Below are 27,560 nucleotides of genomic sequence, written 5' to 3' on the forward strand. Positions count from 1 at the left end.
GCGCCACTTCTTCGGCGGCAGTTCGGCGGCGGGTCCTCCCTCTCTTCCTCTTTGGCGGCAATTCGGCGGCAGCTCAAAGAGGAAGAGAGGGAATGAGGGACCCGCCACCTAATTGCCGCCGAAGATCTGGACGTGCCGCACTGATACTGGACGGAGTGCCACCCCTTTGAATTGGCCACCCCAAGCACCTGCTTCCTACGCTGGTACCTGGAGCCGGCCCTGTAGCTGAGGTCGGTGGAGGGTCAGGGTGGTCTTTTCCTGGCCTGTCATTATCTATAGTCGGTCCCTGATTCAATGAGGTATTCACATGGGCCTAACTGAGCATGCAAATAGTCCTGTTGACCTCAATGGGAAACTCACGTGCTTAAAGTAAGGCACAGGCGTCAGTGCTTCGCTGAGTTGGGTCCTTAGTAGGGATCGATGCTGGAGTGTCTGTCTCTTTCCTGGCAGACTGTACACGTGTATGTATTTCCTAAGGGGGCCACCACACAACTCTGCTCGCTGTGTCTCCCCATGGATGAGGTAAAGCACAAAGCCCAGCTCAAGAGAACAGCTGTAGAACCCCACTCCTGGTGTCCTTTGGTATTGTCACTGGTTGCATCCTCGTGTTTGCCTCTGGGGCACTTCCTGTGAGTAGGCAACCACGTGCGTCGCATTAACGTCTCCAACACGACAGAAGTAAACAAATAGTGAATTATATAAGAGAGGCACGAGGGCCCCTCGGGGCAGCACGAAGTTGTGACTCAGCCCCATGCTCACACCCTGACAATGTCTGTGTAGTGCTGGTGGTGATCCTGGAGTGTGTGTGACGGGGCTCTCGGAGATCTGGCAGGGGCTGATGGTAATTGATTGGTGCCTGTTGCTCTCAGCCAGTTTGGATTTTTACATCCATGCTGCCATCAGCTGGGACTGCAGCAGATCTCCAGCTTAGCAGAGTCCGGCTAGGGCAGCGCTTGGGGAGGGAGATTGCAGCATCTACAGGAAGAGGTGATGTTAGCTACTTCCTTCTTAGTGAGTATTCAGCCAGTCCCCCAGGTGGAGCTAAGGGAAGGGTCACCATGCTGGGGAAGATGCTCTCTTTTGGGAGGGATGGAAAAGCTGAGGTCAGGGCCACTTGTAGTCATCCATGATCCCATGGCAGTTCATAGGCAATATTAACCCCAAAGTCCTGGGCAGACATCAAGAGGGATAAATGGAATCTGCCTATATACGATTCTCTGCTGCAGTTTCGGTTTGCTATGGCATTCTTATTCACATTCACTCTAAATGGTTGCAGATTGTTGCTGTGTGCTGTTAAGTAGCTGCCACATTTCACCCCAGAGGTAGCTGCATTTCACAGAGTGCGAAGTGGTCTCCATGGATAGTGTATAAATCAGTTATATATTACCAGCCTCCAGACCATGATGACAATAAGGAACACAGATTCTGCCCTGAGCAATACCAGACTAGCTGTCAGCAGAGGCAGTGGGGAGCTGTGTATGCACACTCAGGGACACAATTGGACCTTTAAGGCCGCATCCAGCCAAGCTACACTCAGTGCAGGACCCAGCAGTGGAGATGGCAACAGGTTTAGAGCATTCTCCACTCTCCCCTGATCTTGGGACATAAGTTAGAACAGCCTCAGGGTGGCTCTAACTTACACCAGCTGCAATGGAAACCAAAGGGCCTTTCCACTGGTCCTGGATCACTGGAGTGTCAGGTGCTCCAGCCATGCCCCTATCATACCACCAGCACTAGAGGGGAGCCAGAAAGAGGTGGGACAAAGCCAATGTAGCTCACTCTACATCATCCGGGGATTTCCTTATACAATGACAAGCCCCAGCTGCTCACTCCACTCTCGCAGCACAAAGAGGCTGGGCCAGGGAGCAGGGATCTGGTCCTGCGTATGAGATAGTAAGAACAGAGAGTCCCATTGGACCCTGGTGTGCAGTTAGTATGGTAATGAGAGAGAGAGAGAGACACCCTCCCTTGTTGTTTTCAGAGTTGTTGTTGCCATGTTGTTCACAGTTAGGAGAAAGCCAAGGTTGAGGAGGTAATCTCTTTTATTGGACCAGCTGCTGTGGATAGAAGAGACATGCTTTCGAGCTACCCCAGACCTGAAGAACTATGTGTCGCTCAAAAGCTTGCCTCTTTCATCACCAGAACTTGGTCCAACCAAAGAGATTACATCCCTCATCTTGTCATAGATAGATAGATAGAAGCAATGCACCTAATGGTGCAGTGATGGCACATGTTGTTGACTCCCTCTTGTTAATTGCTGGATTGGCACGTCCGAGCACAATTTGGAGAAGCAATTTCTGGATCCCTTAGCGGGTCTTGAGGAACAAGCGTAGAGCTCCTGAGCTCTAATCCCTGCCACGCTGCTGACTCACTGTATGGCCTTTGGCAAGTAATTTCACCACTGTAAAATGGGGATAATAAGCCATAATTACCTCACTCACAGGGGTGTTGAGAGGATTTATGGCTGTGTGTGAAGAGCTAAGTGTTATTATGTAGGACTGCTTTGAAGAGCTGCTTGTTTGGGGATCGTCCAGAGGGCCTGATCCTGCAGCCCTTCCACCTGAGAGTGGATCTGGTGATCTGGCCTACGCAGGAGAGGGGGCGCTCCCTTGGTAATTGCCCGATGCCTGTACAGGTGGGCAGTCAGCTTACAGAGGTGCTCCCTCGTGCTAATATGGTACTGAGCATGTTTAAAAGGGCGAGTTTTCAAACTCCTTGCTAAAGGGTAAGAGCAGGCTGGAGGGTAAGTAAAACTCCTCTAAGCCCCTGAATCAGCAAGCTGGGCATTACTTCAGGACACCTAGTCCAGGAGGCACGAATCCTGTTCCCAGCATGGGAGAGCCAGGGCAGAGATGAGCTGCTGGGTATGTCTACACAGCGAAAACAGAGCCACGGCAGCAAGTCTCAGCTCCTTGGACACCTGACTCGGGCTTGTGTGGAGAGATGAGAGAGTCCAGGCTCTGAGACATGGGCGAGGGGGACGGGGGGTCCCACAGGCTTAGGCCGAGCCCAAATGTCTATAGTGCTATTTTTACCCCTGCAGTGTGAGCCCAAGTTAGTTGACCTGGACTCTGAGACTCGCTGCTGCGGGTGGGGGTTGCTGTGTAGACGTACTCTCAGAGCCTTAGCCAGAGCCGGCTTTAGGCCGATTCCACCGATTCCCCGGAATCATGCCCCGTGCCTAAGAGGGCCCCGCGCCTTTTTAAATTTTTAATTTTTTTTACTCATCTGGCAGTGGTCCGCTCTGGGTCTTTGGCGGCACTTCGGCGGCGGGGGGTCCACTCTGAGTCTTTGGCAGCACTTCGGCGGCGGGGGGTCCGCTCCTAGTCTTCGGCGGCATTTCGGCAGTGGGGGGGGTCTGCTCCAGGTCTTCAGCGGCATTTTGGAGGCGGGGGGTCCTTCAGTGATGCGGGAAGACGCGGAGCGGACCCCCCGCCGCCAAAGTGCCACCGAAGACCCAGACAGCCGCTGGGTATTTGAATCGGTCCCTGCAAGTCCTAAAGCCAGCCCTGGCCTTAGCCAGTGGGAAGCCTCTCCACACCCCATCAGTAGATTGGATCATGAAAAGCCCTTGTCCCTTTTCTCTCTGAGCTACATCTCCATAATAACACCACCTGATTCTGGCCTCACACTGGAGTTATTCCTGACTTTCATCACTGTGTGAGGGAGCAGAATCAGGCTCAACAGGCCTGATTCTCTCCTCCTATCCAGCTCCTCAGATGGAGCAAAGGGGCCAAAACGCTGGCAGGATCTTCCAAATGAGGGATTCCCGTGTTGGAGTCCCAGCAGATGTGGAGTTGCTGTAGAGAGTGTACCAGGACAAAGGGGAATGGCTGGCTGATTCCCTGATGGTCCCAGGCTCCCAACACCATCCTCAGCTACGCCCAGCAGAAACTGGCACAGCGGAGAATGTGAGCCAATGAGTTGTTGTAGCTGTATTGTTCCCAGGATATTAGAGGGACAAGGTGGGTGAGGTAATAGCTTTTATTGGATCAACTTCTGTTAGTGAGAGAGAGACAAGTTTTTGAGCTTATGCAGACCTGAAGAAGAATTCTGGGTAAGCCTGAATCTTTCACCAACAGAATTTGGTCCAATTACAGGTATTACCTCACCCACCTTGTCTTTCTAAAGCATTTTAATAGATTCTGAATAGAATAGGGAAAGGGAAAGTGGATGAGATAAACTACGAGATACCCTGAAGTTCATTCCCACAAAAGAAAGGCCCGGAAAATATTTAGGATAAAATGAAATAAACTCCTCATCATTCAAGCGTCTGAGGACATTTAAAACTTGAAAGTGACCCCATTCTAACAGTATAGGTTGCTGAAGTTCAGAGATATTCTCACCAACACTTGGCCTAGTTTTCATTGAGGAAAAAGCCAGTATCCAAACAAAAACTAGGTCATTTCGGAAGTGAAAAATACTGGCATTTCAGCTTGTTTTCAGTGTAAGATTGGCTGTATGGCTGGAAATTGTAACTAAAGCACAACTGCAAAAAGGGAGGCATGAAATTGTAAGAAAAAGGTGCTACCACAGCTACAACAACAACACTGATGATGATGCACCAACCAACACGAATGTTGGCGTGAAACTCCTAGAAATGTTGCAAGGAATAGTTTGATCTGAATATCAATCAGTTTTCACTGAAATTTAAATAAAAACACTGATTGAAAACATTTTGATTGCTACTAAATTTTTGGACTTACAGGCCTTGGTTCAGCAAAGCAATTAAGCACATGCTTAACCTTAAATCCAAGTTCAAAATGTGATTAAGGGCCTGACTTCATTGACGTCAATGAGAGTCTTTCCATTGATTTCAGTGGGCTTTGGATCAGGGCTTAAGTGCTTTGTTGAACTGGGATGGGATTGCATTTGTGTTTAAGGTCAAACAGAAGTGTAGGGGTTGGTGAATCAGGATTATTGTGTGGTCCAATTCTAGACAGTGTCTGTGTGAACATGGTATCTTACAAACCTTGTCCAATTCATGCTGAGTCAGATTTGGTCTCCATAAATAAACGTGTATTGCACATTACTCCTCTTCGTTGTATAGAGCCAGCAGAGCTATGGGAGACAGAGCTGCATTCTATTCTCCCTCATGCATCACTGACAAAATTGTCTATTACTTAGCCAGTCCTACAAAGACATAAGACTATGTGTATATTTAGGGTTACATGGAGACCCTGTGACTTCAGTGGGACTCCATTAGTATCAATTTTTATTATTGTTGTGATGGTATCTATATACCCCAATCAGGGATCAGGGCCCTGTTGCGCTCGCTGCTTTACACATGTGTAACATAAAGAGTGGCCCCAAAGAGCTAATACATGCAAGTAACTTGGCAGGATCTGGCCCTAACTTTCAAATGCAGAACCTACCATCAATGATGATGCACAAGCCAGAAATGACCTAGCTTGACACTCAAATCCCAGGGCCAGCAGTCGGAAAAACTATCTTTTGACTTGTGAAGTAAGCACATCTGATGCTGAAATCAGTGAGGGGCAATAAATGTGGAAGCCAATGACATTCATGCTTTTCAGAACAGAGTCGCACTTTCGTTTTAAGATTATCCCTTTGACGCTCCGTCCCCTCCTTCCCCCGCCCACACACACACTATATTTCATTGTCACTTGTCTCTGCCGGAACTGGAAGCAGAGGTGTCAGTATACTACCAAAGAAGTTATTCTTGCCATATTTCCAGCCCTTCTGGAACTCTCACTAGAGATCCTGCTCTTGTGAGATTCCCAGCCCAGTTTTACAGACCCAAAAGGTATGAACACTTGGGTAGCTCCTGGGACCTTTTGAAGTTCATGGAAATGTATATATAATACATGGTGTGTGGTCATGTCTTACTCTGATTGTCTGCCTGGCAGACTGAGCAGTTGGATCTACATTGCGTTGTGAGAGGTGTAATCTTCCCGGCAGCCTTTCTCATCAGAGACAATGGGGGACCAAATGACAACTCCAATAAAGCAATGCAGTAGAGAAATGCAGTTTAATTTTTTTCATTGATTTCTGTTCTATGCAGGTTCGTATACCATGCTTATCACCATAGTACCTGAAAGTTGTAGTATCTAATTTAAAAGGAAGCCTTTCTGGTTAAATTCATTTAAAAATATTCCAATTCAGGTCAAACTGACCCTAAACAAAATATTTCATTTAGATTTTCCTGACAGAAAATTGAATTTTTTCTGCAAAACTTCCCATGGAATTCAGCAAAATTTCCCACAAAAAATTTCAATTTTGGAGACACTGCATTTTCCATTGGAAAATCATAGTGACAGAAAGTTCCTGATCAGCTGTACCCCTTCCTATAACAAAATACAATGTACTTATGAGCAAACCTGTGCTCTTTTAGCTCAGACCATAGACACTAGACTTTTTGGTGCTGTGGGTCCTGGATTCAACTCCTGTTGTCAACCATAGCTCTGCATGTATGTGGCTATGGTTTGTTACGTGAGATTTCAGCATCCCCAGAGTGGAAAAACCGCAATCATTTTAGACCAGCCCAATGATGTGCTGTTATGTTAGAATTCTTGAGGAAAATCAAAATGCCACACACTAAGTCATCTCTGTAGGGAAAAGCCCCTCAAAATTGCATCCCATTCAGTAGTATGCAGCCAGGTGCCCCCCTCCTTCCGTCCCAATGTGATGCAATACTGAGATTTTCTTTGCGGTTCACCTTTAAGGAGTCAGCCACCTGAAGGTAGGAATTTGCTGCCAGACTTTTCTTGGCATGGTTCCTTTTAGCATCTTATCACACGAGGCCCGGTGGTGTATGTGCTCATACACGTAGCAGCATTTCAAACCAGATATTTTTGTGCTGACTGCTTCAGAAAAGCAGCTTTCAGGCACTTTTACAGTGAGAAACACAGCTCTGTATTAATGGACCCTGCTTACTCCACATCTGGCATCTGCTCACTGTCTGGCTCTGCTGCTACATCCCAGGCACAAAGATGTTGGTACTCCCGTTAGCCCTGCAAAGCCAATGCAGCTTTAGGAGAGCAGCTGGGTTCTGAACACAGAACGGCAATGATTTCAGTGGCAGAGAGAACACAAATTGATTTCTGCATCCCATGTTAAATAGGTAGCACTGGGAGCTAGGGAAAAAATAGATTTTGGCCTCTAATGTGATGTGTTATGAGAGTCACCTTGAGACACTAGAGATAGGGCCTCTGGGTTACTTGCCAGGATCATACAGATTCTAGGGCTACCATATGTCTGGATATCCCCGGACATGTCCGGCTTTTCGGTCTATAAATAGCCGTCCGGGGGGGATTTTAAAAAATCTAAAAATGTCCGGGATTTCCCCCTGGTCGACTATTTATAGATAGAAAAGCAGCGGCCAAGCCCCGCTGGGCAGCCAAAGCCCCTTCCCGGCTGCCCACATCCCCTGCAGCCTTACCATGCCGTCCAGCCCCGCAGCTGTCTTCCCCCTCCTCCCCTCCCCTGAACGCTCTGCCCCCTGCTCCTCCCCCTCACCTGCTTCCCGCGAATCAGAGCTTCGCGGGAAGTCTGAAAAGAAGCAGGGGTAAGCAGGAGGCAGCAGCAGGTAAGCTGGGGCAGGGGGCGCGAGGAGGAGAGCTCCAGGGAGGCGTGGCCCTGGCCGAGCGGCGCCCGGCTGCCCCAGCGGCTCTGGCCCAGCTCGGGCCCCAACACCCCCAGCCCGGACCTGGCCTGGCTCGGGCCCCAGCAGCGCCGGCCCGGACCCGGCCCGGCTCGGGCCCCAGCACCCCCGGCCTGGACCCGGCCCGGCTTGGGCCCCAGCACCCCCGGCCTGGCTCGGGCCCTAGCAGCGCCGGCCCGGCTCGGGCCCCAGCACCCCTGGCCCGGACCCGGCCCGGCTCAGGCCCCAGCACCCCCGGCCGAGCACCTCCGGCCCGGCCCCAAGCCCCGCAACCCCGGCCGGAGCGCAGCCCGATTCCTGGGCTCTTTAAAGCTGGCCCTGGTCAGGGACAGGGAGGGGGGGTTGGATGGGTCGGGAGTTGTGGGGGGGCTGTCAGGGGGGCAAGGGTGTGGAGAGGGGTTGGGACAGTCAGGGACAGGGAGCGGGGGGGTTAGATGGGTCTGGGGGGGGTTGTCAGGGGGGCAGGGGTGTGGCGAGGGGTTGGGATAGTCAGGGACAGGAAGCGGGGGTGGTTAGATTGGTCTGGGGTTCTGGGGGAGTTGTCAGGGGGCAGGGGTGTGGAGAGGGGTCGAGGCAGGCAGGTAGCAGAGGGGGTTGGATGGGTCAGGAGTTCTGGGGGTCCTGTTGGGGGCAGGGAGCAGTTGGATAGGGCATGGGAGTCCCCGGGGGTCTGTCTGGGGGCAGGGGTGTGAATATGGGGTGGGAGTGTGGATAAGGGTCGGGGCAGTCAGGGGACAGGTAGGGTCGTAGGGCATTCTCAGGAGGGGGCAGTCAGGGGACAAGAAGCAGGGGGGCTTAGATAAGCGGTGAGGTCCTAGGGGGCAGTTAGTGGCTGGGGTCCCAGGAGGGGGCAGTCAGGGGACAAGGAGCGGGGGGGTTGGGGGTTCTGAGGGGGGCAATCAGGGGGTGGGAAGTGGGAGGGAGTGGATGGGGTGGGGCAGGGCTAGAGCGGGGCTCCTTCCCCCCCCCCCCAGTGTCCTCTTTTTTGCTTGTAGAAATATGGTAACCCTAATAGATTCTATCTCACCTAATCAATTCCCTGCTATTGCAGGGAGTCTCGCACATGGGTGCACCTTGGTCCCTCCTGTTCTCTGCCTGTGGTGCACAATAGTTTAGTCTCCTGAGGGCGGTGATACTGTGCTCTCAATCTGATTGTTAGCTTGGTCTGGGGGTGGTGTTTAGAGCCCTGTGACCTACAGGAGGTCAGACTAGCTGATCTGGGGGTCCCTTCTGGCCTTAAAGATGGAAACCACCAATGGAGCCTTGGCAGCTCCTTTTCCAGCTAAGGCCCTGAGCCTGGCCATACATACATCTGCCCCCAACTCTCAGCACAGGAGCAGTGCCCCTGACATAGTAAGCATGTGTGGAAAGCGTTTTCAGGCTCGGTGCCCAAAGCCAAGTTTTTAATAATGCCTTTACTGAGCTATGTCCATTTACAGCAACTGCGTGATGGCAAAACTAGCAGGTGCTAGTGCTTTTACTCAAAGGTATTATTATGGGAGGAGGAGAGAGGATATGCAAGCACCTAAAGTAGAGGGCATATGGCCCACCAAGCCAGCTGTATGCACACCATCCTACCTTCGCACCATCCCCTCCTTCGGTAACTAATCTCAGTGCTTCACTAGACTTCCCGAGTGCGTAGGCCTGGCTCCTCAAAGGCACGTAGCTCCTGCTGAAATCAATGGGAGTTCTTCTTGTGTGGCATCTCCAGTACTAGCAGGTCACAACCATGGCAGCCCATTCTGTGCAATCCTCTGCTAATTTCCTTGTGGATGAATGGTCCTTTTGATCCGTCCAGGATACCACTTTGTCCATCCAAGATCTTTTTTTTCTGCCCCCTGTTCTTCTGCCACCAGTACCCCTTCATCACACATTGCACACTGAACCCCTTAAAATGTGCCCCGTGCACTGAACTTTTCTTTTCACAAGATCTCTGACAAGCATTTGCTGAGTCCAGTCATCTCCAATACTTTTCCCTTGGTGACACGGTCTATAACACCACAACTGGATGGATTGTAGTTTCATTATTATCAATTGTTTGAATGTCCATGTTTCACAGCCGTAGTTTAACACGGACCAAAAATGAGTTTTTAAGTGTCGGAAATTACCTGTCAGCTTTATGTCCCTACTCAGCAGATGTTTATTCTTCGGAAATCAATGGGAGACAGGCATCTAAATGCTTTTGAGGATCTGGGCCTTTGTTCCTTTATGTTGCCTTTTATCTGTCTGGGTTTCCTGTTCTCTCCTAGGGTAAGTCTACACTGTAATTAAAAACCCACAGCTGGCCCATGCCAGCTGACTCGGGCTCGGGCTAAGGGGCTGTTTAATTGCAGTTTAGATGTGGGTTCGGGCTGGAGCCTGGGCTCTAGGACCCTGCGAGATGGGAGGGTCCCAAAGTTGGGGCTGCAGCCTGAACCTGAACATCTACACTGAAATTAAACAGCCCCTTAGCCCGAGGCCAGCAAGCCCAAGTCAGCTGGCACAGGCCAGCTACGGGTTCTAACGGCAGTGTAGACATCCCCTTAGCTTCCCTGTAACTACACCCCGGTGTGTGATTCCATGAGCACTTACAAGCTAAATGGATTTGATCTGTACTTAGATAGACGACCTGTAAAGAGCACATCATACTCTAGGTCAGTGGGCCCCAAACTGTGGGGCGTGCCCGCCCCGGGGGAATGAAGGAACGTTCAGGGTGGCACACAGCAGAGCCCAGGCCAGCCCTCGGGGGTAGGGAGGGAGCGCCACCCACCCCCACTCCGCCACCCAGCCCTGCTCCAGCCCCAGCTTCAGTTCTACTCCGCCCTCAGCCCACCTCTGGCCCCAGCCACAGAAGGCTCCACCACCATCCCACCTCTGGCCTTAACCGCAGCGCCGCTCCACCCCCTGGTCCACCTCTAGCCCAGCTCTACTCTCATTCCCTCTCCGCCCCGAGGCCAGCTCCACCTCTAGCCCCAGGTCCTCTCTATCCCCTGTTCCACCCCAGCTCCACCTTCTGAGCCAACTGTGCAGTAATGGGCGGGGGGGGGGGACATGGACAGATTCCATTACTGGTAAGGGGGAGGGGTGACAGGAAAAGTTTGGGCACCACTGCTGTGGGTGCTGCTGACTCATTAGGGTGGCTCCTTTCTTTCTTATTCAGTGTCCCAGCAAAGTGCTGGGGACTCGGTGCTGCTGGAGGTGTCATCTCTTGTCGAGTCATAAAACCGAGATCTCTTTTCTCTGTCATCCAAGATCTCCTGGCTGTTCTCATAAGAACAGTGGGGTTACCACACCCCGGCCAGGGTAACTGCATTCTTCCTCCTGAACACTCCCTGCAGTTTCAGTTGAATACCGTTTACTTCCTAACTTCCTGTCCTAAACAGCTATGCAGTGTTGCCATGCACAGCTATGGTCTAAAGGGGCTGCACTGTGAGTGGAACTTAATGCATTAAAGGGTGAAATTCATCCCTGTGCAGAGGGCAAGCAGCACCACTTAAGGTCCATATAAGCCTTATTTTGAGGATTGAAGGGGAATTTAAATGCACAGGGGTTAATCTCTCATCTTCGTAAGGCACTGTGTGATCTGAGGACAAAAGTGGCAACAGCAATGAGGATTTATTAATTATTTATTATGATTATTTTCATTAGTTTTGAAATCATCTGCATTTGGGAAAACTCTCTGAGCCCCATGTGAGTGCAATGACCTTGTTGCAATTTGCCAGGGCTCCTGTACTGGATTACACGGGAACATGCCAAGTAAAGTGGCAGGAACATCTCAAGGCTAATATTTAGAGAGACACAGAGGGTAGGGTAAGCAATTCAAACCTGACCTCCTGTCAGCTTTCTTGGGTTGTGTTTGAACTTAGTGCAGGGACTCTCAATGCACATCTGAAGGGAGACATCCCTTTAGCTCCAAATGGTTAATACTGCGCTTCCTCCTATTGCGAGGGAAAGCGTAAGCCATTGGGCCAGATCTTCTCTGTTGGTGTAAATCAGTGTAGCTCCAGAAGCCCATGCGCTGAAGCCAATTTACAGCAGCTGAAAATCAGTTCCATTCACTTTCAAGGGGCTTTACTCACGTGAATAAAGATTTCAGGACGAACCCCGTATTGTCCGTTCTCTGGTAGGCTGTGGGTATGTGGCACTTGTCATTTTCTTGGTGAATGTAATGATGGAAGAAGGTGCCAGAATGTCGTTAATTATTAGCATTATCACCTCAGCACTTACTGTAGAGGGGAGCCTTTTCCTGGTCTCGGTACTCTGTCATTATGGCACAGGATAGAGAAAAGGGCAGGTTTGTTAAGGAAACCCACAGCTGCTGGCCTTGTCATTATCCTATGAATGCTCCTTTGTAACAGGATGAATATAAACCTGACAAAGATCTCTCTGAAGTGGATCTGAAAAACGCCATCCGAGTTCACCACGCCTTAGCCACCAAAGCCTCTGACTACAGCAAAAAATCCAACGTGCTCAAGCTGAAGACAGCCGACTGGAGAGTTTTTCTCTTCCAAGCTCCGTGAGTACCGTAGTGCAGCCCAGGTGACTCCCATTTGGCTGATTTTATTCCTCATGTGAACAATACCAAGCTGGGGCTCAAGGCTGGTTTCTGGGCACCGGCAATTTTTGGGGGTGTAATAAGGGATCAAATTGAATGGTCGTGTTTTAAATCACCTTCCACAGGGGCAAATGATGGTGCAAAATAGTGGACAATCCTTGATGTGTAGGAGTCAGGTCCTGAGCTCCTTACTCAGCTGTTCCTTAGCCCTGACTTAAGGACCCTTCCACTGACTTCAGATGGGGTTTAGCCACATAAAGACTGAGCAGAAGCAGAGTAAGGAGCTCAGGAAGGACCTAGCCCTGGAGATGTAGGACGTGAATCCCCCACTCCAGTCATTGGGCTTGTCAGTTCCCAGATCTGGTGAGGCCTGTGCTGAGCCCACAGTCACATGCAGGGCTATTGACTAGGCCCCAACTCCTTGCCAGTTCATTATTCTGGTATTGTTTCCATTTGTGTAGGGGGGCCATTTTCTCCAGCCTCCACACTTGCTGGTTCCTTTCAGGACCAAAAGGCGAAAGGCCACAATGCTGTATGCCTGATTCTGGTCTCACTTACTTGGTTCTACACTGGGGTAACTCCACTGATTTCCATGGCATTATTCTGATTGACACTGCTACAAGGGAGATCAGAATCAAGGCCTGGGAGAATGAGGCTGTTTACAGTGTATTTCCAGTCAGAACAGAAGCCAGAGGTTCCGACCCATCGCGCAGACTCAGGAGCCTGATTCCAATCTCTGTTAAACTCGTGCAAATCAGGCGTAACTCCCATTGCAGTTACAGCAGCATAAAACCAGTACAAGTGAGATCAGAATCAGGCCTTGGGGAACTGCAGCATTGGGATAAGGGTCTGGGATGTGGCGCACTTCTCTGCCCCTCTTGTGCTTCGCCCCCGGCTACCATGGACTGCATACAGTCACCGGCATGCATGCCCACCTGGCAGGAGGCAGGGTCCACAGCAGAGCTCATGGTTAGGTTTGCACTTTTGGATGGCTTGGCAGGATATTCCATGCTTAAGGCCCAATTCAGTTACAAATGTGTCTTGCTTCCATGACCTCACTTGAAGGGAAATGGAATGTATTTCTCACTGGACTGGCCCAGCCGTGGGTGATCAGGTAAGCCAGAGCTCACATTCTCAGCTGTGTTTATTTGTTTCTAACCCTTCAGTAGATGGTCAAATCCTGTGGCGATTTCGACTCTCCTAGGCTCTATGTGACTAAAGCCTGTGGGAATTGCTAATAGGAAAATGGAGTCTGTCACCTCTAGGCCATCTGTCTGGATCTAGCCCAGGTTGGTAGCGATCACAAGGGCTGAGACCAACAGATCTTCTTGTCTGCTAGATCTGAGTGAGTCCCTAGTGAACAGGATTCCACAGCATCAAATCCCCACCACAAATCCGCAATGATCTACGCCTTTGTTGGCTGTTTCATCAGAAAAGCCAGGAACTGAATGGACCATAGACTCAATTCCCCTCTCAGCCCAGGACACAGGCTGTGCAGAACCAGGGCAGAGCCCATCGATGGGAAGCTGGCATTGCTGCATGGCCTGGGGATAAAACCGAATGGCGTAGGTCAGTTTGTGTGGACAAAGTGGAGGCAGAGAGCTGGAGTCTTATTGGCTTTCACTGGGACAATTTACAGGGGGAAAAGCAAATGTAACTGACAATCCTGTAGACAATAAGGAACCAGTTCCAATTAGCGGTAACTTTCTCGGTTCCAAACCCGACAAATCCAAGGTGCGCAGAAAGACAGGGCTTCAAAGCAAGGCTGCATGAGAACGGGCTGCCTTAGAACCAACCCTAATGCACGCAGGGCTGAGCGCAATGACAGAAACAAACTCTCTCTCCCTGTCACAGAAGCAAAGAAGAAATGCTCTCCTGGATACTGAGAATAAACCTAGTGGCTGCTATTTTCTCTGCCCCCGCCTTCCCGGCTGCCATATGCTCCATGAAGAAATTCTGCCGTCCCCTCTTGCCATCTTCAATGACTAAGCTGTGCCAGGTAATGCATGCGCGAGGGGGAGGGGCTGGAAAGCAGGTCAGTGCTGAGCATGAGATTTTGGGAGCTGCCGGGTATGCTTTTGAATGTGGCCAGGATAGATCAGCTGCTTGTTTCAGGTTCATTCCCAGCCTTCATGCGATTAACAGATAAACGCTATCCTGTGAGTCACACCCACCTATCTGCAGGGCTGAGATTGAGGTCCACCATGGCAAATCACAGGGTCTGATCCTGGCTCCTAATGTGCGCACCTGTATGCCACTGCTGGATCAACCTGCATACACTGAAAGGTGCCTGCCTAAGTCTATAGAGGCTGGAAGGGCAGTGGACGTGGTTAGAGTGGGCACGGTCTCATGAAAACCTGGGTATGCGTACGTGCTCAGCCAGTCATGCATTGCACACTTCGTTCCACCCCAGAGCAGGAATAAGATACCCAGAAGGCATGTGTTCGGGTAGCGCAGTATCCTGTTGTAACTAAATGCTGACCCATTAGCCCACTGGCACACATGGCCATATTCAAGGAAAACACTCAACCTGCTGGCTGGTTGTTCTGGCCCCCAAATCCTTCCTTCTTCTCAGAGAGTGTGTCTCCCATTGCTCGGCGCATTTCCCAATTTCTCACCATTTCCAGGGGCAAAGGGCACAACCCTATTCCCATTGACCTCCATGGCGAAACGCCCGTGGATTTCAGTGGAGCCAGATTGGGCCCTCAATGCCTAGTAATTGGTTCCTTTTTTTGTAAAGTGCAGCCAGGAGTGGTTATCTGGTTACTTTTCAGGCAGCTTTCTCGGCTGTCCTGTGACTGGCAGTCCATGCAGCAAGTAGAAGTCGTCTCTGCCTCTTGTGGGAATGGCATCTGGAAGAAAGACCCATTTAATTTTCAAGTCAGTAGCTTATAGAGCCAACGTCAGAATACATTATTACTACCAGCACTTAAAGGTGCCCGTTGAGAACTAGTTTAGTAATCAGATGCCATATTTTGTTCTCAGGTGGGGCCAGTCATCACTGATACAGCAGGGCTTTTCCATCTGCAATGTCTGGGATCCATTTCGGAGTCATTCTTGCTGCCCTTATTCATGCTCTTTTCTTCCATCATTTGCTGCCATGGTCTTGATGCTGCGTCATCCTGTCTCCGATGTCCATGGGCTCAGCTCTAGCCAGTCTTAGCATCGTGCAGCCATTGCTGTCTGGTTCTGTCCTGCTCCCTCTTGCCCTGTGCCCATCAGGCCATCCTGAATCATGCTCTTTCTGCAACATTGTGCCAAGAGTCCAGATGGTCAGGAATTTTTTCGACCAAACATTTTTTTGTTGCAAAGTGCCACTGACACCAGACCTTTTTGCAGGCAACAGGAAAGTTTCTCAAAGATGGAGACACCACCCCAGAACAGGCTGGTGGTCAGGGCGCTCACCTGCAATAGGAGAGACCCAGCTTCAAGTCCCTCAGCTGTCTGATCTGGAGCAGGGACCTGAACCACGTCCCAGCTGGCTCCCTTACCATTGGGCTATGGTGCCAGAGTCTCTGCTGTCCTAATGAATATTTATTAGCTATACAAAGTGGAACAGGTCCCAGAGGAGAGACAGCAAGAGATGGGGCTGACTCTAGCCAGTGGCTAGAACGTAGGAGATGCAGGTTCAAGTCCCTGCTTGGGAGCAGACAGAACAGGCCCTTCATCGTGGGTTGCCCAGCTCCCTGAGGAGTGTCAGAACCAGCAGGCCATTCTGGGGCCTCTCTCGTGTCTTTACATGAAAAATTGGTTCAGGTGCAGAACAAAAGCAAAATGCCAAAGCTTTCCATTCCTTTGTGAACCTGAACTGGTGTTCCAGCCAGCCCTAGCCGAGAGTGACACAGACCCTTTTAGCAGCCTGGTCCTGTCTGCAACAAACACTCCCCCTCCATTGCCATCATCCACCTTTCTGCTCTGTGAAACCATCCCTGGGGTTCCTTGGCCTTTGCTCCTGGTACGGTGCCAATCAAAGTAACTAAACTCTCGCAGACTTTTCGAGTGATCTTCCTCCCTGAACTGAATCCAGCACATTACTGCTGCCTGCATCCTGTTCAGCGCTGCAAGCGCTAGCCCACAAAGGAGCTCGGGGCGGCTCCGAGCTCCCATCTCATCAGCGATTAGAGCCCCAGGGAGAAAGTGGAGCAGTTGATCTGGGTAAACTGGTGCAGTGGTCTGGCAATGACAGGAGGCAGTGCTGCTGGAAAATGCTCAGCTACTCCCGGGGCAGGTATCTGCTCTCTGAAATGGGCTTTTATAAGAGGCAGATATCATGTAGCTGGTACTGCTCTACAGAGAATACCAAGCACACTGTAGCATTGTATAGGGCTCTCCAGTGAGCAGCAAATACAACACAAACACACCTCAGCAGCAGGAGAGAGAGCAATAACCTGGCTCTCTACAGGACTGAGCCCCAGGGAGGGGGATTCCACCTTTAGCCAATGGGATACCATGTCACAAGGGCAGATATCCTGCAGGTCAGAGGGGAATGCCTAGTTCTGCTGAAGGAGCAAGACACTGAGGCAGCTCCTCGATGGATGCCGGGAGCCTAAATCACATTGAGGAGCTAGACCTCAGTTCAGGAAATGCAGCCAGTTCTGGGTGGGTGTTAAATGACATGGCCCCGTTCATATTTGCATTACAGAGGTACAGTAATGATTGATGGGTTTTGATCCTCCTCAGGGGCCAATATTTTGGCTGCTACTTCTCAGGTGAGTTTGGGAATTGAATGCATTCATTTGGCTCCAGCACAGAGCACAAGCCCAGCTCCAGCTGGATGTTGCACGTCCTTGAAAAGAAGAATCCCACGTCTGCAATCTGGCATTGCCCTTGTTTTTGCATATTAGTACATCTGAACAGTTGACTTGCTTCTCTCCACAGGAGGAACAGCTGAGGTCCCATGAAAGTAAGATGAGGCAGATTGCAGACGAATTAACAGAGCATAAATTACATCCTGTAGAGAAAAGCCTCAAGTCAAAAGAGGCTGAAGAATATAGGCTGAAAGAGCATTACCTAATATTCGAGGTAAAGGAGCTTTCATCTTTCTTGTGATAAATGAGTCCTTGGACAAATCTGATGGGAGTTGATAAGCCTGGAATAGCTACTGTGCGTGCGTGTGTGTGTGTGTCTGTGTGCGTGTGCGTCTGTGTGTGTGTGTGTGTGTGAGAGGAGGGGTCTATGCGTGTGTCTGTGTGTGTATGCATTTGTATGGGTGTGTGTGTGTGTGTCTGTGTATGTGTGCATTTGTATGGGTGTGTGTCTGTGTGCATGTGTGTCTGTGTATGTGAGTCTGTGTGTGTGGGTCTGTGTGCGTGTGTGTCTATGCATGTGCGTGTGTGTCTGTGTGTGTGCATGTCTGTGTCTGTGCGCATGTGTGTGTGTGTGTATGTGTATGCGCGTGCAGCGAGGCCCGTGGAGTCGGGCAGGGCAGTATGTACTGATGGCAATGTTCTTTTTTGTGCACTGAAATTTAAATAAAATGATTTTCTGTATTAATTTCCAAAACAGACAACAAAGAGAGACATCAAATCCCAGCCTACTGTCCTGGCCCCTGAACTGTCCCTCTGTCCTGCAGAAAGGAGGTGGTCAGACCCTCTGTCTGGACCAGAGTGGCGGCTAAGGTTGGCTTTAAGAGACCTGTACACTCCCCCAGTCCTGGGTCTAACTGGTCTCACTTACACTAACTGCCAGCAGTTCCAGGGGACCAGTCAATAGTTAGGTATCGGAAAACCATGGTCACACCCCACTCCAGCAGCCAGACACCCTACATCTGACAGGAGGAGTGGCATAAAAGCTGCTCCAAGGATTCTAGGCTACCTACAAATTCTGCAACCTTGGAAGAGCCCACAGAGGGCCAGAGCTTCTAGCTTTGCTGGGTGTGAACCAAGGTTATCCAGGAAGCCAGTGTCAGAACCAGGACCAGAACCCAGGTCCCTGAGCCCTGTGTACAATCTACTTGACCCACAATCGCAAACAGAATGTCAGTTGGCTCAGTGGAAAAGGACACACTTCCTTGTTGGCAAAAAATGGCTTAAACCAGTGGCTTTCAACCTTTCCAGATGTTTGTACCCCTTTCGGGAGTCTGATTTCTCTTGCGTATCCCCAAGTTTCACCTCACTGAAAAACCACTTGCTTACAAAATCAGACTTAAAAATACAAAAATGTCACAGCTCACTATTACTGAAACATTGCTGGCTTTCTCATTTACCATTGAAATATAAATATTGTACTTACATTTCAGTGTATAGTATATAGAGCAGTATGAACAAGTCATTGTCTGCATCTGAAGAAGTGGGGGTTTTTACCCACAAAAGCTTACAAAATCTGTTAGTCTTTAAGGTGCCACCGGACTCCTCATTATTTTTGTGGATACAGACTAGCACAGCTACCCCTCTGATAATTGTCTGCATGAAATTTTAGTTTGTACTGACTTCACTAGTGCTTTTTTATGTAGCTTGTTGTAAAATGAGACAAATATCTAGATGAGTTGATGTACCCTCTAGAAGACCTCTTCATATCCCATGGTTGAGAACCACTGACTTACACCTCTCACCTACGCTGATGGGTTCTGAAATACAGGGTTCTCTAAGAAAAAGTACCTGGACATAGGTCCATTAGGAAAATCCTGATGGATGGAGCCACGTGGGGCAGTAGCTAAAGATGCCCAAAGTGGGCTTGGGGTAGAAAATATTGAGCACTTGAGAGTCACATTAAGGTGAAGAATGGCCCATCTTCATCTGAACTTCACCTGTATGCAGAGAGCCAGTGCTATATATCAGTTAACTCATGAAACAAGGGAATGTCACCCTGGGAGCATGGTGCTCCAGTCTGGGCAGCTCGCAGAGGTTATGAAGGTCCAGCAAAGGCAGTGAAGATGGTCCAAGGTGCAGCAGGACTTACACGTTAGGAGGGACCACAAAAAACTGACCTAATCTAGCCTTGAAATTAAATACAAAGCGCAAAAGGAAAATGGAGCATTTAAGGGTAATCATGAACCAGTTAATGGCACACAGCTAAATCTAAAATCATATTTGGGGTCAGGAAGGAATTTTCCTCCAGGGTAGATTGGCAGAGGCCCTGGAGGTTTTTCGCCTTCCTCCGCAGCATGGGGCGGGGGTTGCTAGCTGGAGGATTCTCTGCAACTTGAAGTCTTTAAACCACAGGATTTGGGGACTTCAACGGCAGAGTCAAGGGAAAGGGGTTGGGACAGCTTTTGTGGCCTGCATCATGCGGGAGGTCAGACTAGATGATCATACTGGTCCCTTCTGACCTTAAAGTCTATGAGTCTATGAGTCTATATTAGAACTAATACTTCCTCCTACAGATTGTAGTTACCGTCACAAGAAATCAGAGAGTCGAACACTATTATGGTTACTGGTTAATTTTTCACCAGTGTTGGTGTATTTACATATGGGTAATAAAAAAATAATAATAATGGAGATATCCTATCTCCTAGAACTGGAAGGGACCTTGAAAGGTCATCAAGTCCAGCCCCATGCCTTCACTAGCAGGACCAAGTACTGATTTTGCCCCAGACCCCTAAGTGGCCCTTTTAAGGATTGAACTCACAACCCTGGGTTTAGCAGACCAGTGCTCAAACCACTGAGCTATCCTTCCCCCCCGTAGGTAAAGGCTTATTGCACAGTGGGCATAGAATAAACATATTGCTATTAGCAACAATCCCACTCTTTGCTTTGATTGCCACCACGCTTATATACCACAAGGTTGAGTCAATCCATGTCTGACTGAACCCTGCCTGAAAGCAAAAAGGTTCTCCCGGTGCATTGTTGTATGCAGGTGATATATAATTGCCCCAGCTCATTCTTGGATACCTTCAGCATTCTCAGCACATCTTTGCCCCACTCCTTCCCTATTACCCAGCTGTTTGTCTTGTTCTGTTTCCCTCTGCAGAAGAGCCGCTACGAGACATACATTAACCTGCTGTGCGTGAAGATAAAAGTCGGGACAGATGATCTGGAGAAAATCGAAGCCAGCCTTTTCATGGTGGAAGCTGATGATATCTCCTTGCGGAAGACACATTCAAGCCCTTCCCTGAGCCAAGGACACTTGTCTGTACACAGCAAGGTGGAAAAGGACGTTATAGAGCAGAACACTTAACAGGTAACGCTAGTGCGGGCGAAATCAATCAGTGAGGCTTAGTACTCCTTGACTAGATCGATGAGCACAATTATACCTAGGAAACCATATGAACAAAACCGGTAGATGTACAAGACGTGGATTCTGATCCAGCGAAAGAAATCAAAGAAGCTTTACACTTTCCTAATTTTTCCCCAGTGCCCTGAGATTTCAGTGTCATTGACTCTCTACTTTCTCTTCACATCTGTACCCCCTTCAGTATTTCATTTACTACTGCTCCCTGTGTGCATACAATAAAGGGACACATTCTTTGTACAAGGGCTGGGCTGCTCATTCTCCAGCAGCTCTCCCTTGCATCACTGGAGTTTCCGGACTCCTGCAGTTTCTGGCAATATGGAGACATGACAAGTTCTCGGAGTCTAGAATCTGTTCCTTTTTAACAACCAGCAGCAGGTCTGCAGCACCAGCAGCACTTACAACAAAACAGCAGGAAGAAACACAACATCGAGGAGCAAAATTCTCCATATTGCAATAATACAGGTTTGGCGGGATATTTACTGAGAATCAAAAAGTGTTATTACCATGTGCGTGCAAAAAGTGATCTGTGCGTGGCAATAGTGGTATCTCGGGCACTATTGCTTGGTTTTTATACATATAAATATATATAAATAAATATATATAAGGAAACTTTTAAATGGTTTTGAAACTGGATGTCAAGGTCCAACACTGCGAAGGCAAGATGGCTGGGAAGCATTGTCAGGAAGGCGATTCGAAAATACAGGGGGCTTCATAACGTAGCAGAATGTTTTTAAAAATGCAGTCGCCTCTGTTTCTTTTTTGTTTTGCAATGAAATCCCATATGGCTTTGCTGTGACACATTGCTCTACTGTTGACGCTTATTAACCTAAATAGCTGAACCACTGCTTCTTTTGTGTCCATAACTTCGGCCGCTTTGGATGGAGGCCCCATCTGAGCAGCAGTCCTGCAGATACAAGCTTCGCTACGTGACTGGGGCAGGTGGGAAACCTAACCCCTGTCCATTTGTATTGTACTTAAATCCATTTTGCTGAGCATACTATACTCTTTCAACGGGATATTGTGTTTCTGTTTCATTCTGTTGTCTGTGGTCCAATTATTTGCTGTTGTAATAGAAATGATTCCACTGCATTTCAAAGGCCCATGGCACTTTATTTATTTATTTTCATTTCGTTTTCTAGGCATGTTCACAGTAACCAAGTTCCAGTTTTAAAGGATCTTGTAGCTGCTAATTACAGTAATTTACAGTTTATATTTTTGCAGCTTTTTTTTAAGGAAAAAAAGAGATTTGTTTGGACTCTTGTCAAATTTTGAGAGTTTATAGACTATTGGGTTTCCATAATGTTTCTTACCACTTTAAAAGCCTCCGCCCAATTTTACCTCTTCTTTTACCTCACCTCTTCTTTTGATCTCTTTGTTTCTTTGTACAGTTTGATAGTTTCTTTGAAAGGATGCACTAAGAATCATGTCAAATAAAGAAATAACAATAAAGCTGAATCTGTTGAGAAAGAGAATTGGTCTGAAGTAACGTTCTCACTGAGGCTCATACTGTGTAATGATTTCCAGTGTCTTCCTGGGTACCGAATCCTTGGATTTCGATATAATTACCATGGTCACACGCAGATTTTCTGCCTAGGTGTTTCCTCCTGGGTGAACAATAGGATCTCTAGCCTGTCTCCTGAACAGGATGTCCCATCAGTGCTAGGGGTGTGGGGAGGAAGAGTGTCATTTAATATGATCAAACTATGTTTTAGTCACTTAGCAAGTCTCAGTTCCCTCTGCACACATGTAGATATGTCTAAGGGACAGAGAGACATGAACAGCTGCATTTTCAGTGGATTCAGAACTGGCCGCATGTTTGATGGGAGTTCTGTGGCTCCAGCCCATGCCTCTCCCTGTGAGAATCAAGTGGCTGCATTATTATTATTTATTATTGGTGCCTAGAGACCATAACCAAGATCAGGGCCATGAGTGGCCCAAGCTATTTAGCCAGCCAGGGTGGAAAATGTTTTCAGCACCCCCCAAAAACCAAACCAATCAGTGAAGCAAAACCAGAGTGGAGGGGAAAAAACCCCAAACCCTGGAAGAAGGCACCCAGGGTGCCTGCCCTGCTCACCCTGCCCTAGAACTGGCCTGTTTTAGGGCTGCTGTGTGCTAGGCACCATACAATCACATAGGGAGCGACAGCCCTTGCACTGAAGAGCCTGTGTCTAAAAAGACAGGACAGTTTCAGGATGTGTCATCACCCTCATTTTACGGATGGAGGCACAGAGAGATTGCCTGATCTGTCCAGTGTCATGGGAAATCTGTGGGGATCCAGGAACTGAAGCCAGATCTCCTGAGTCCCAGTGCAATGCCTCTCATGAGTGGTATCCTGTGCATCTCCCAGCAGGAGGCATGTGGCTGCATCCCATGAATGGCCTAGTAAGAGTCACACATAGTAGCTAAATCACATGCATTTCCAGGGAGTCGTGTGCCATAGCTAAATTCTGTGCATTGGCCAGTCGGAAGCTTGTGCAAAAGCCCTTGCAACAGTGAAGATACAGGGGTGATGGGTCCATACAATCTGCTCAGCTGCCCTTACCTTTTTGTGGGGGAAGCGATGGGTGAAGTTTTGCTGATGAAACCAAAAACCATCACAGAATAAAACAGCCCTGCAGGCTGCCTGCAGTGCCCTGGAATCTCACCGCTTTTCAAGTGCTCTCAACACCGGGCAGGAGCCCAGAAGTGCTCTAGCTGGTGATGGGCAAACATACTCCACCTCAATTCATCTCCATCCTTGTCCCAGTGACCTATAAGGAGGGAGCCGTCACAAGGCAAATGTTGCTGTCTAGCTAGCTGAGGGCCCTCACATCTGGCTCAGGTGTCCGCTCATCCTACAAGACGTAGCAAAGTTTATAAGAACTGTGAAGGGAGCTCAGCTGAGTAGGAAGAAACTGATGGCTTAATGCATCCTCAACCTGGGAGTGATGACAGGTGTGAACAGGTTTCTTGGGCAGGGGGTGATAATCACCCTCTCTTACCCTTCCATTGAAAAAAAATGTTTCTAGCCCCTATGCTTGTGGCTTTTCACCTTGAAAGTGTGAATTAAGCATAGACCAATGCAGCACTGCCTGCCTGGCTGCAGACAGCCTGAAACAACAGCTCAGGAGTCCTCATCATGCGGGTTGTGGTTCTCAGTGGGGTGACAAGCAGGTGTCAGGGGGTCATGACTGTCCCACTGCAATTATGTCTCTCCCTAGTGACTGGCCCCAGGGAGGATAAAAACCTGCTTGTTTCTGATAACTACCAAAGTTAATCCTTTAGTTGGAGCACTTGAGGCTGGTGCTGCAGGTCCTGGGTTCGTGCCCCACTGGAGAGTTTATATATATACACACATATGCACACAACCATGGTTTAGTTTCTAGCCTGCCTGCAGGTGGCCCCAAGTGACATTTGGAGATGTTGCTGCCTGCCTCAGAATGTCCATATCTCGTAAATGCTGTTGTTTCGGCATGACCCTTGTCATCCTCCCCTATTCCTGTATGCTATCGCCTGGAGGCATTAACCCCCCCCACACACACACACCCTGTATCTCTGTCTCCTATCTGCCCTGGCTGGGCCCTTATTGGTCCTGGGCATATTCCTCCAAGATGCTCGTCAGTTACAGTGTTTTTCCTGGGTTGTTGCTTTGACTCTGCACACCTTCCCAGGGCCTCTGGAGTTGAACCTGCTCATTTCTCTCTCTCTCTCTCTCTCCTCATCCCAGTTGTTGTTTTTTTTTTCTTTCTCTTGGCCTTGCTTAGGCTTCCCAGATAATGCAACCCCTGTTCTCTGATCCTGTTCCCAACAAGCATTCCTAGGCACCCACTTTGCCAGGCTCTGAACTGCTTCCTTCTCCAACTCCTTTCTTCTGCTTCTCCCCCCACCCCAGGATAAATGGGCGCGTGCTCTGCCTCAGCTGCAGGGCCCTGGAATGCAGACTGCCTTTCCGAGGGCTGCTGTTCCCAGACTCGCTGGCACCAAGGAACCTCCATCTCCCTACACACCCATGCTCTCACACACACCTGCCCTGGCTTTCCAAGGCAGCCTGGCCAAGTGAGCAAGCCAATTCTCTTTGCAATGAACACCAGGCCATGCCTTTCAGTAACTCAGTATGAGCCGTCACAGTGCCGTGCTGCTGGAATGCCAGCACTTGTAAGTGCAGCTCTCTGCCTTGCTCATGTGCTGAATCATGTGCGACCTGCTGCCTCACTTCAGCGCTCCCACCAGCCCCTGCGTCTCTGCTGCACCTTGACGGTGCCTCCTGTGCAGAGCTGTCCCTGGCACAGCAGGACTTTTCACTGATCCCATTTCACTAGCACTTTCCCACGAGTCTCCTTCTGCCTCCAAAACTGTAGTGAGCCCGGTGTGGCTGGTCAATAGGGCTGATGAACATAAACGCCAACTTCCCCTCTGCCCGGTGGGTGCTTGACCCCCACGCTGGCTCTGCCCCTGCCCCTGCCCCTGCCCCACCTCTTCCTGCCCCTGCACTGCCCTCACCTCACCCCCATTCCTCTCCTTCCCCAAAGTCCCCACCCCACCCTGCCTTTTCCCACCGTAGCCCCGCCCCTTTCCACCCCATTCCACTCCCTTCCCCTAAGTCCCTGCCCCTGTCCTGCCTCTTATCCGCTTCCTCCCCCTCCCTCCCAGAAAGTCCTAAGTGCTGCCAAACAGCTGTTAGGCAGCGGGGGGGGGGGAGAGAAGCGCTGGAAGAGAGGGGGAGGAGCAGGGACGCAGCGTGCTGGGGGGGAGAAGGAGGCGAGGGGGGGGAGCTTGGCTGCCGGTGGGTGTGGAGCACCTGCTAATTTTTCCCCATAAGTGCTCCAGTCCTGGGTACCTGGCATTGGCCAGTGTCAGTGGACAGGACACTGGGCTAGATGGACCTTTGGTCTGACCTACTATGGCTGTTCTTATGTTCTTCTGTTATGCCCCCTGCTCCTTGCCAACGTGCAGTGGTGTAAAGCCAGCACTAGCTGCTGCCCTCCTGTACCCGGTGGGGAGCAGGGAGAAGACTTGTCCGTTCCCAGTCCGTTCTTATGTTCTAATGAATGGAACAGCACAATTTTCTGGCGATCCATCCCTAGTCATCTAATCACAGTTTCTGGCAGGCCATGATTTAGGGACACCCGGAGCATGGGGTTGCATCCCTGACCACCTTGCGTCCCTGGCCACCTATCCTCCATGAACTTACCTATTTCTTTTTTGAACCCCAGTTATACTTTTGGCCTTCACAACATTCTTTGGCAATGAGTTCCACAGGATGACTGTGCGGTGTGTGAAGAAATACTTCCTTATGTTTGTTTTAATTTCACTGGGTGCTCCTGGTTTGTGCTTTATGCGAAGGGGTAAATAACAGAGCGCTAGGTACTTTGGTTTCGTGCCAGCTGGAGAATGCTCTACCCAAGGCTTATCAAGCTGGCGTACCATCCCCTTTGTGCTGCCAGACAGCTGGGAGGGATTAGGCCCAAGGGCCCAGCCCAAAGCATCAACCTTTTTAGGGGAAAGTGATTTAGGCCAAGATTTTCCAGAGTAACTAATGAATTTGGCTTCTGCAATTTTGGGGGTGTCCAACTTGGGACACCTCAAAGGGGCCTGATGGGCAGAGAGCGCTGAGCAGCTGCCCTCTCAAAACCAGGCCACTTTAAGATGCCTCAAGCCAAGCACCCAAATTGACTTTGGAGACTCTAGCTCATAGAGGAGAAGAAGGGGACAGGGCTGTTCATGGTTGTTTGCAGCATATAGCCATCCTAGCTGGTCAGGTCTGTAATGGGGAGATCTATAGGAAGAAAGTAGAACCCCTGTGAATTGCTATTACAACCAGATATGGGGGGCCAGCAAAAAGCCTCATGGGAGGGGAGCTCTGGAGAGCAATATCCAGGAGAGAGAAGCCTTGAGTGGGGAGGGTGAAGAGGAGGGGAGGGATCACTGGCTCTGAAATGACTGGAAAAGAGCGCTAGTGTCCAGGAGAGAGATGGGTCCTGTGGAGAGTACTATCACAACATGAGTCTGGTGAGGAACCATATCACAGATCCCCTGTTCAAGATGGCAAAGAAATCAGGAAACCCCCTAGCCTATACCCATCCTGCCCAGGGCAGTCCTCCCCTGGTGGCAGGCAAGCAGGGGGATAGCTGCAAGTCTCTCTTAGTGCCCCCATCCATCTTTGTACAGGACAAGGTCTCTTGCGCTGTGTGCCATCAGGGAGGCAGCGCAGGGCAGAGTGCAGAGGGGGCATCGTGACTATGGCTCTGGCTCTGTATTCTTGCCGGAAAGTTAAAGAAGTATGGGCTGGATGAATGGACTGTAAGGTGGATAGAAAGCTGGTTAGATCGTCGGGCTCAACGGGTAGTGATCAATGGCTCCATGTCTAGTTGGCAGCCGGTTTCAAGCGGAGTGCCCCAAGGGTCGGGCCTGGGGCCGGTTTTGTTCAATATCTTCATTAATGATCTGGAGGATGGTGTGGACTGCAGCAACAGCAAGTTTGCAGATGACACTAAACTGGGAGGAGTGGTAGATACACTGCAGGGTAGGGATAGGATACAGAAGGACCTAGACAAATTAGAGGATTGGGCCAAAAGAAATCTGATGAGGTTCAGCAAGGACAAGTGCAGCGTCCTGCACTTAGGATGGAAGAATCCCATGCACTGCTACAGACTAGGGACCGAATGGCTAGGCAGCAGTTCTACAGAAAAGGACCTACGGGTTACAGTGGACGAGAAGCTTGATATGAGGTGACAGTGTGCCCTTGTTGCCAAGAAGGCTAACGGCATTTTGGGCTGTATAAGTAGGGGAATTGTCAGCAGATCGAGTGACGTGATCATTCCCCTCTATTCGACATTGGTGAGGCCTCATCTGGAGTACTGTGTCCAGTTTTGGGCCTCACACTACAAGAAGGATGTGGAAAAATTGGAAAGAGTCCAGCGGAGGGTAACAAAAATTATTAGGGGGCTGGAGCATATGACTTATGAGGAGAGGCTGAGGGAACTGGGATTGTTTAGTCTGCAGAAGAGAAGAATGAGGGGGGATTAGATAGCTGTTTTCAACTACCTGAAAAGGGGTTCCAAAGAGGATGGATCTAGACTGTTCTCAGTGGTGGCTGATGACAGAACAAGGAGTAACGGTCTCAAGTTGCAGTGGGGGAGGTCTAGGCTGGATATTAGGAAAAACTTTTTCACTAGAAGGGTGGTGAAGCACTGGAATGGGTTATCTAGGGAGGTGGTGGAATCTCCTTCCTTAGAGGTTTTTAAGGCCCAG

At 49.7% G+C, this 27,560-nt stretch overlaps 1 protein-coding gene across 1 annotated transcript in view; it reads left to right on the forward strand.

Moving 5' to 3' along the window:
* PSD2 (pleckstrin and Sec7 domain containing 2) overlaps positions 1-21,796 on the forward strand; it is a 146,786-nt gene extending 124,990 nt beyond the window's left edge. Inside the window, exons 12-15 of the mRNA XM_054037678.1 lie at positions 11,962-12,119; positions 14,013-14,157; positions 17,037-17,180; positions 20,067-21,796. Coding sequence (XP_053893653.1) covers positions 11,962-12,119; positions 14,013-14,157; positions 17,037-17,180; positions 20,067-20,273 — 654 coding nt within the window. The 3' untranslated portion in view covers positions 20,274-21,796. The remainder of the gene's footprint in view (positions 1-11,961; positions 12,120-14,012; positions 14,158-17,036; positions 17,181-20,066) is intronic.
* Positions 21,797-27,560: the final 5,764 nt, after the last annotated feature.

The sequence above is a fragment of the Malaclemys terrapin genome, chromosome 8, assembly GCF_027887155.1.
Source record: "Malaclemys terrapin pileata isolate rMalTer1 chromosome 8, rMalTer1.hap1, whole genome shotgun sequence".
In the NCBI taxonomy this organism is placed as follows: Eukaryota; Metazoa; Chordata; order Testudines; family Emydidae; genus Malaclemys; species Malaclemys terrapin.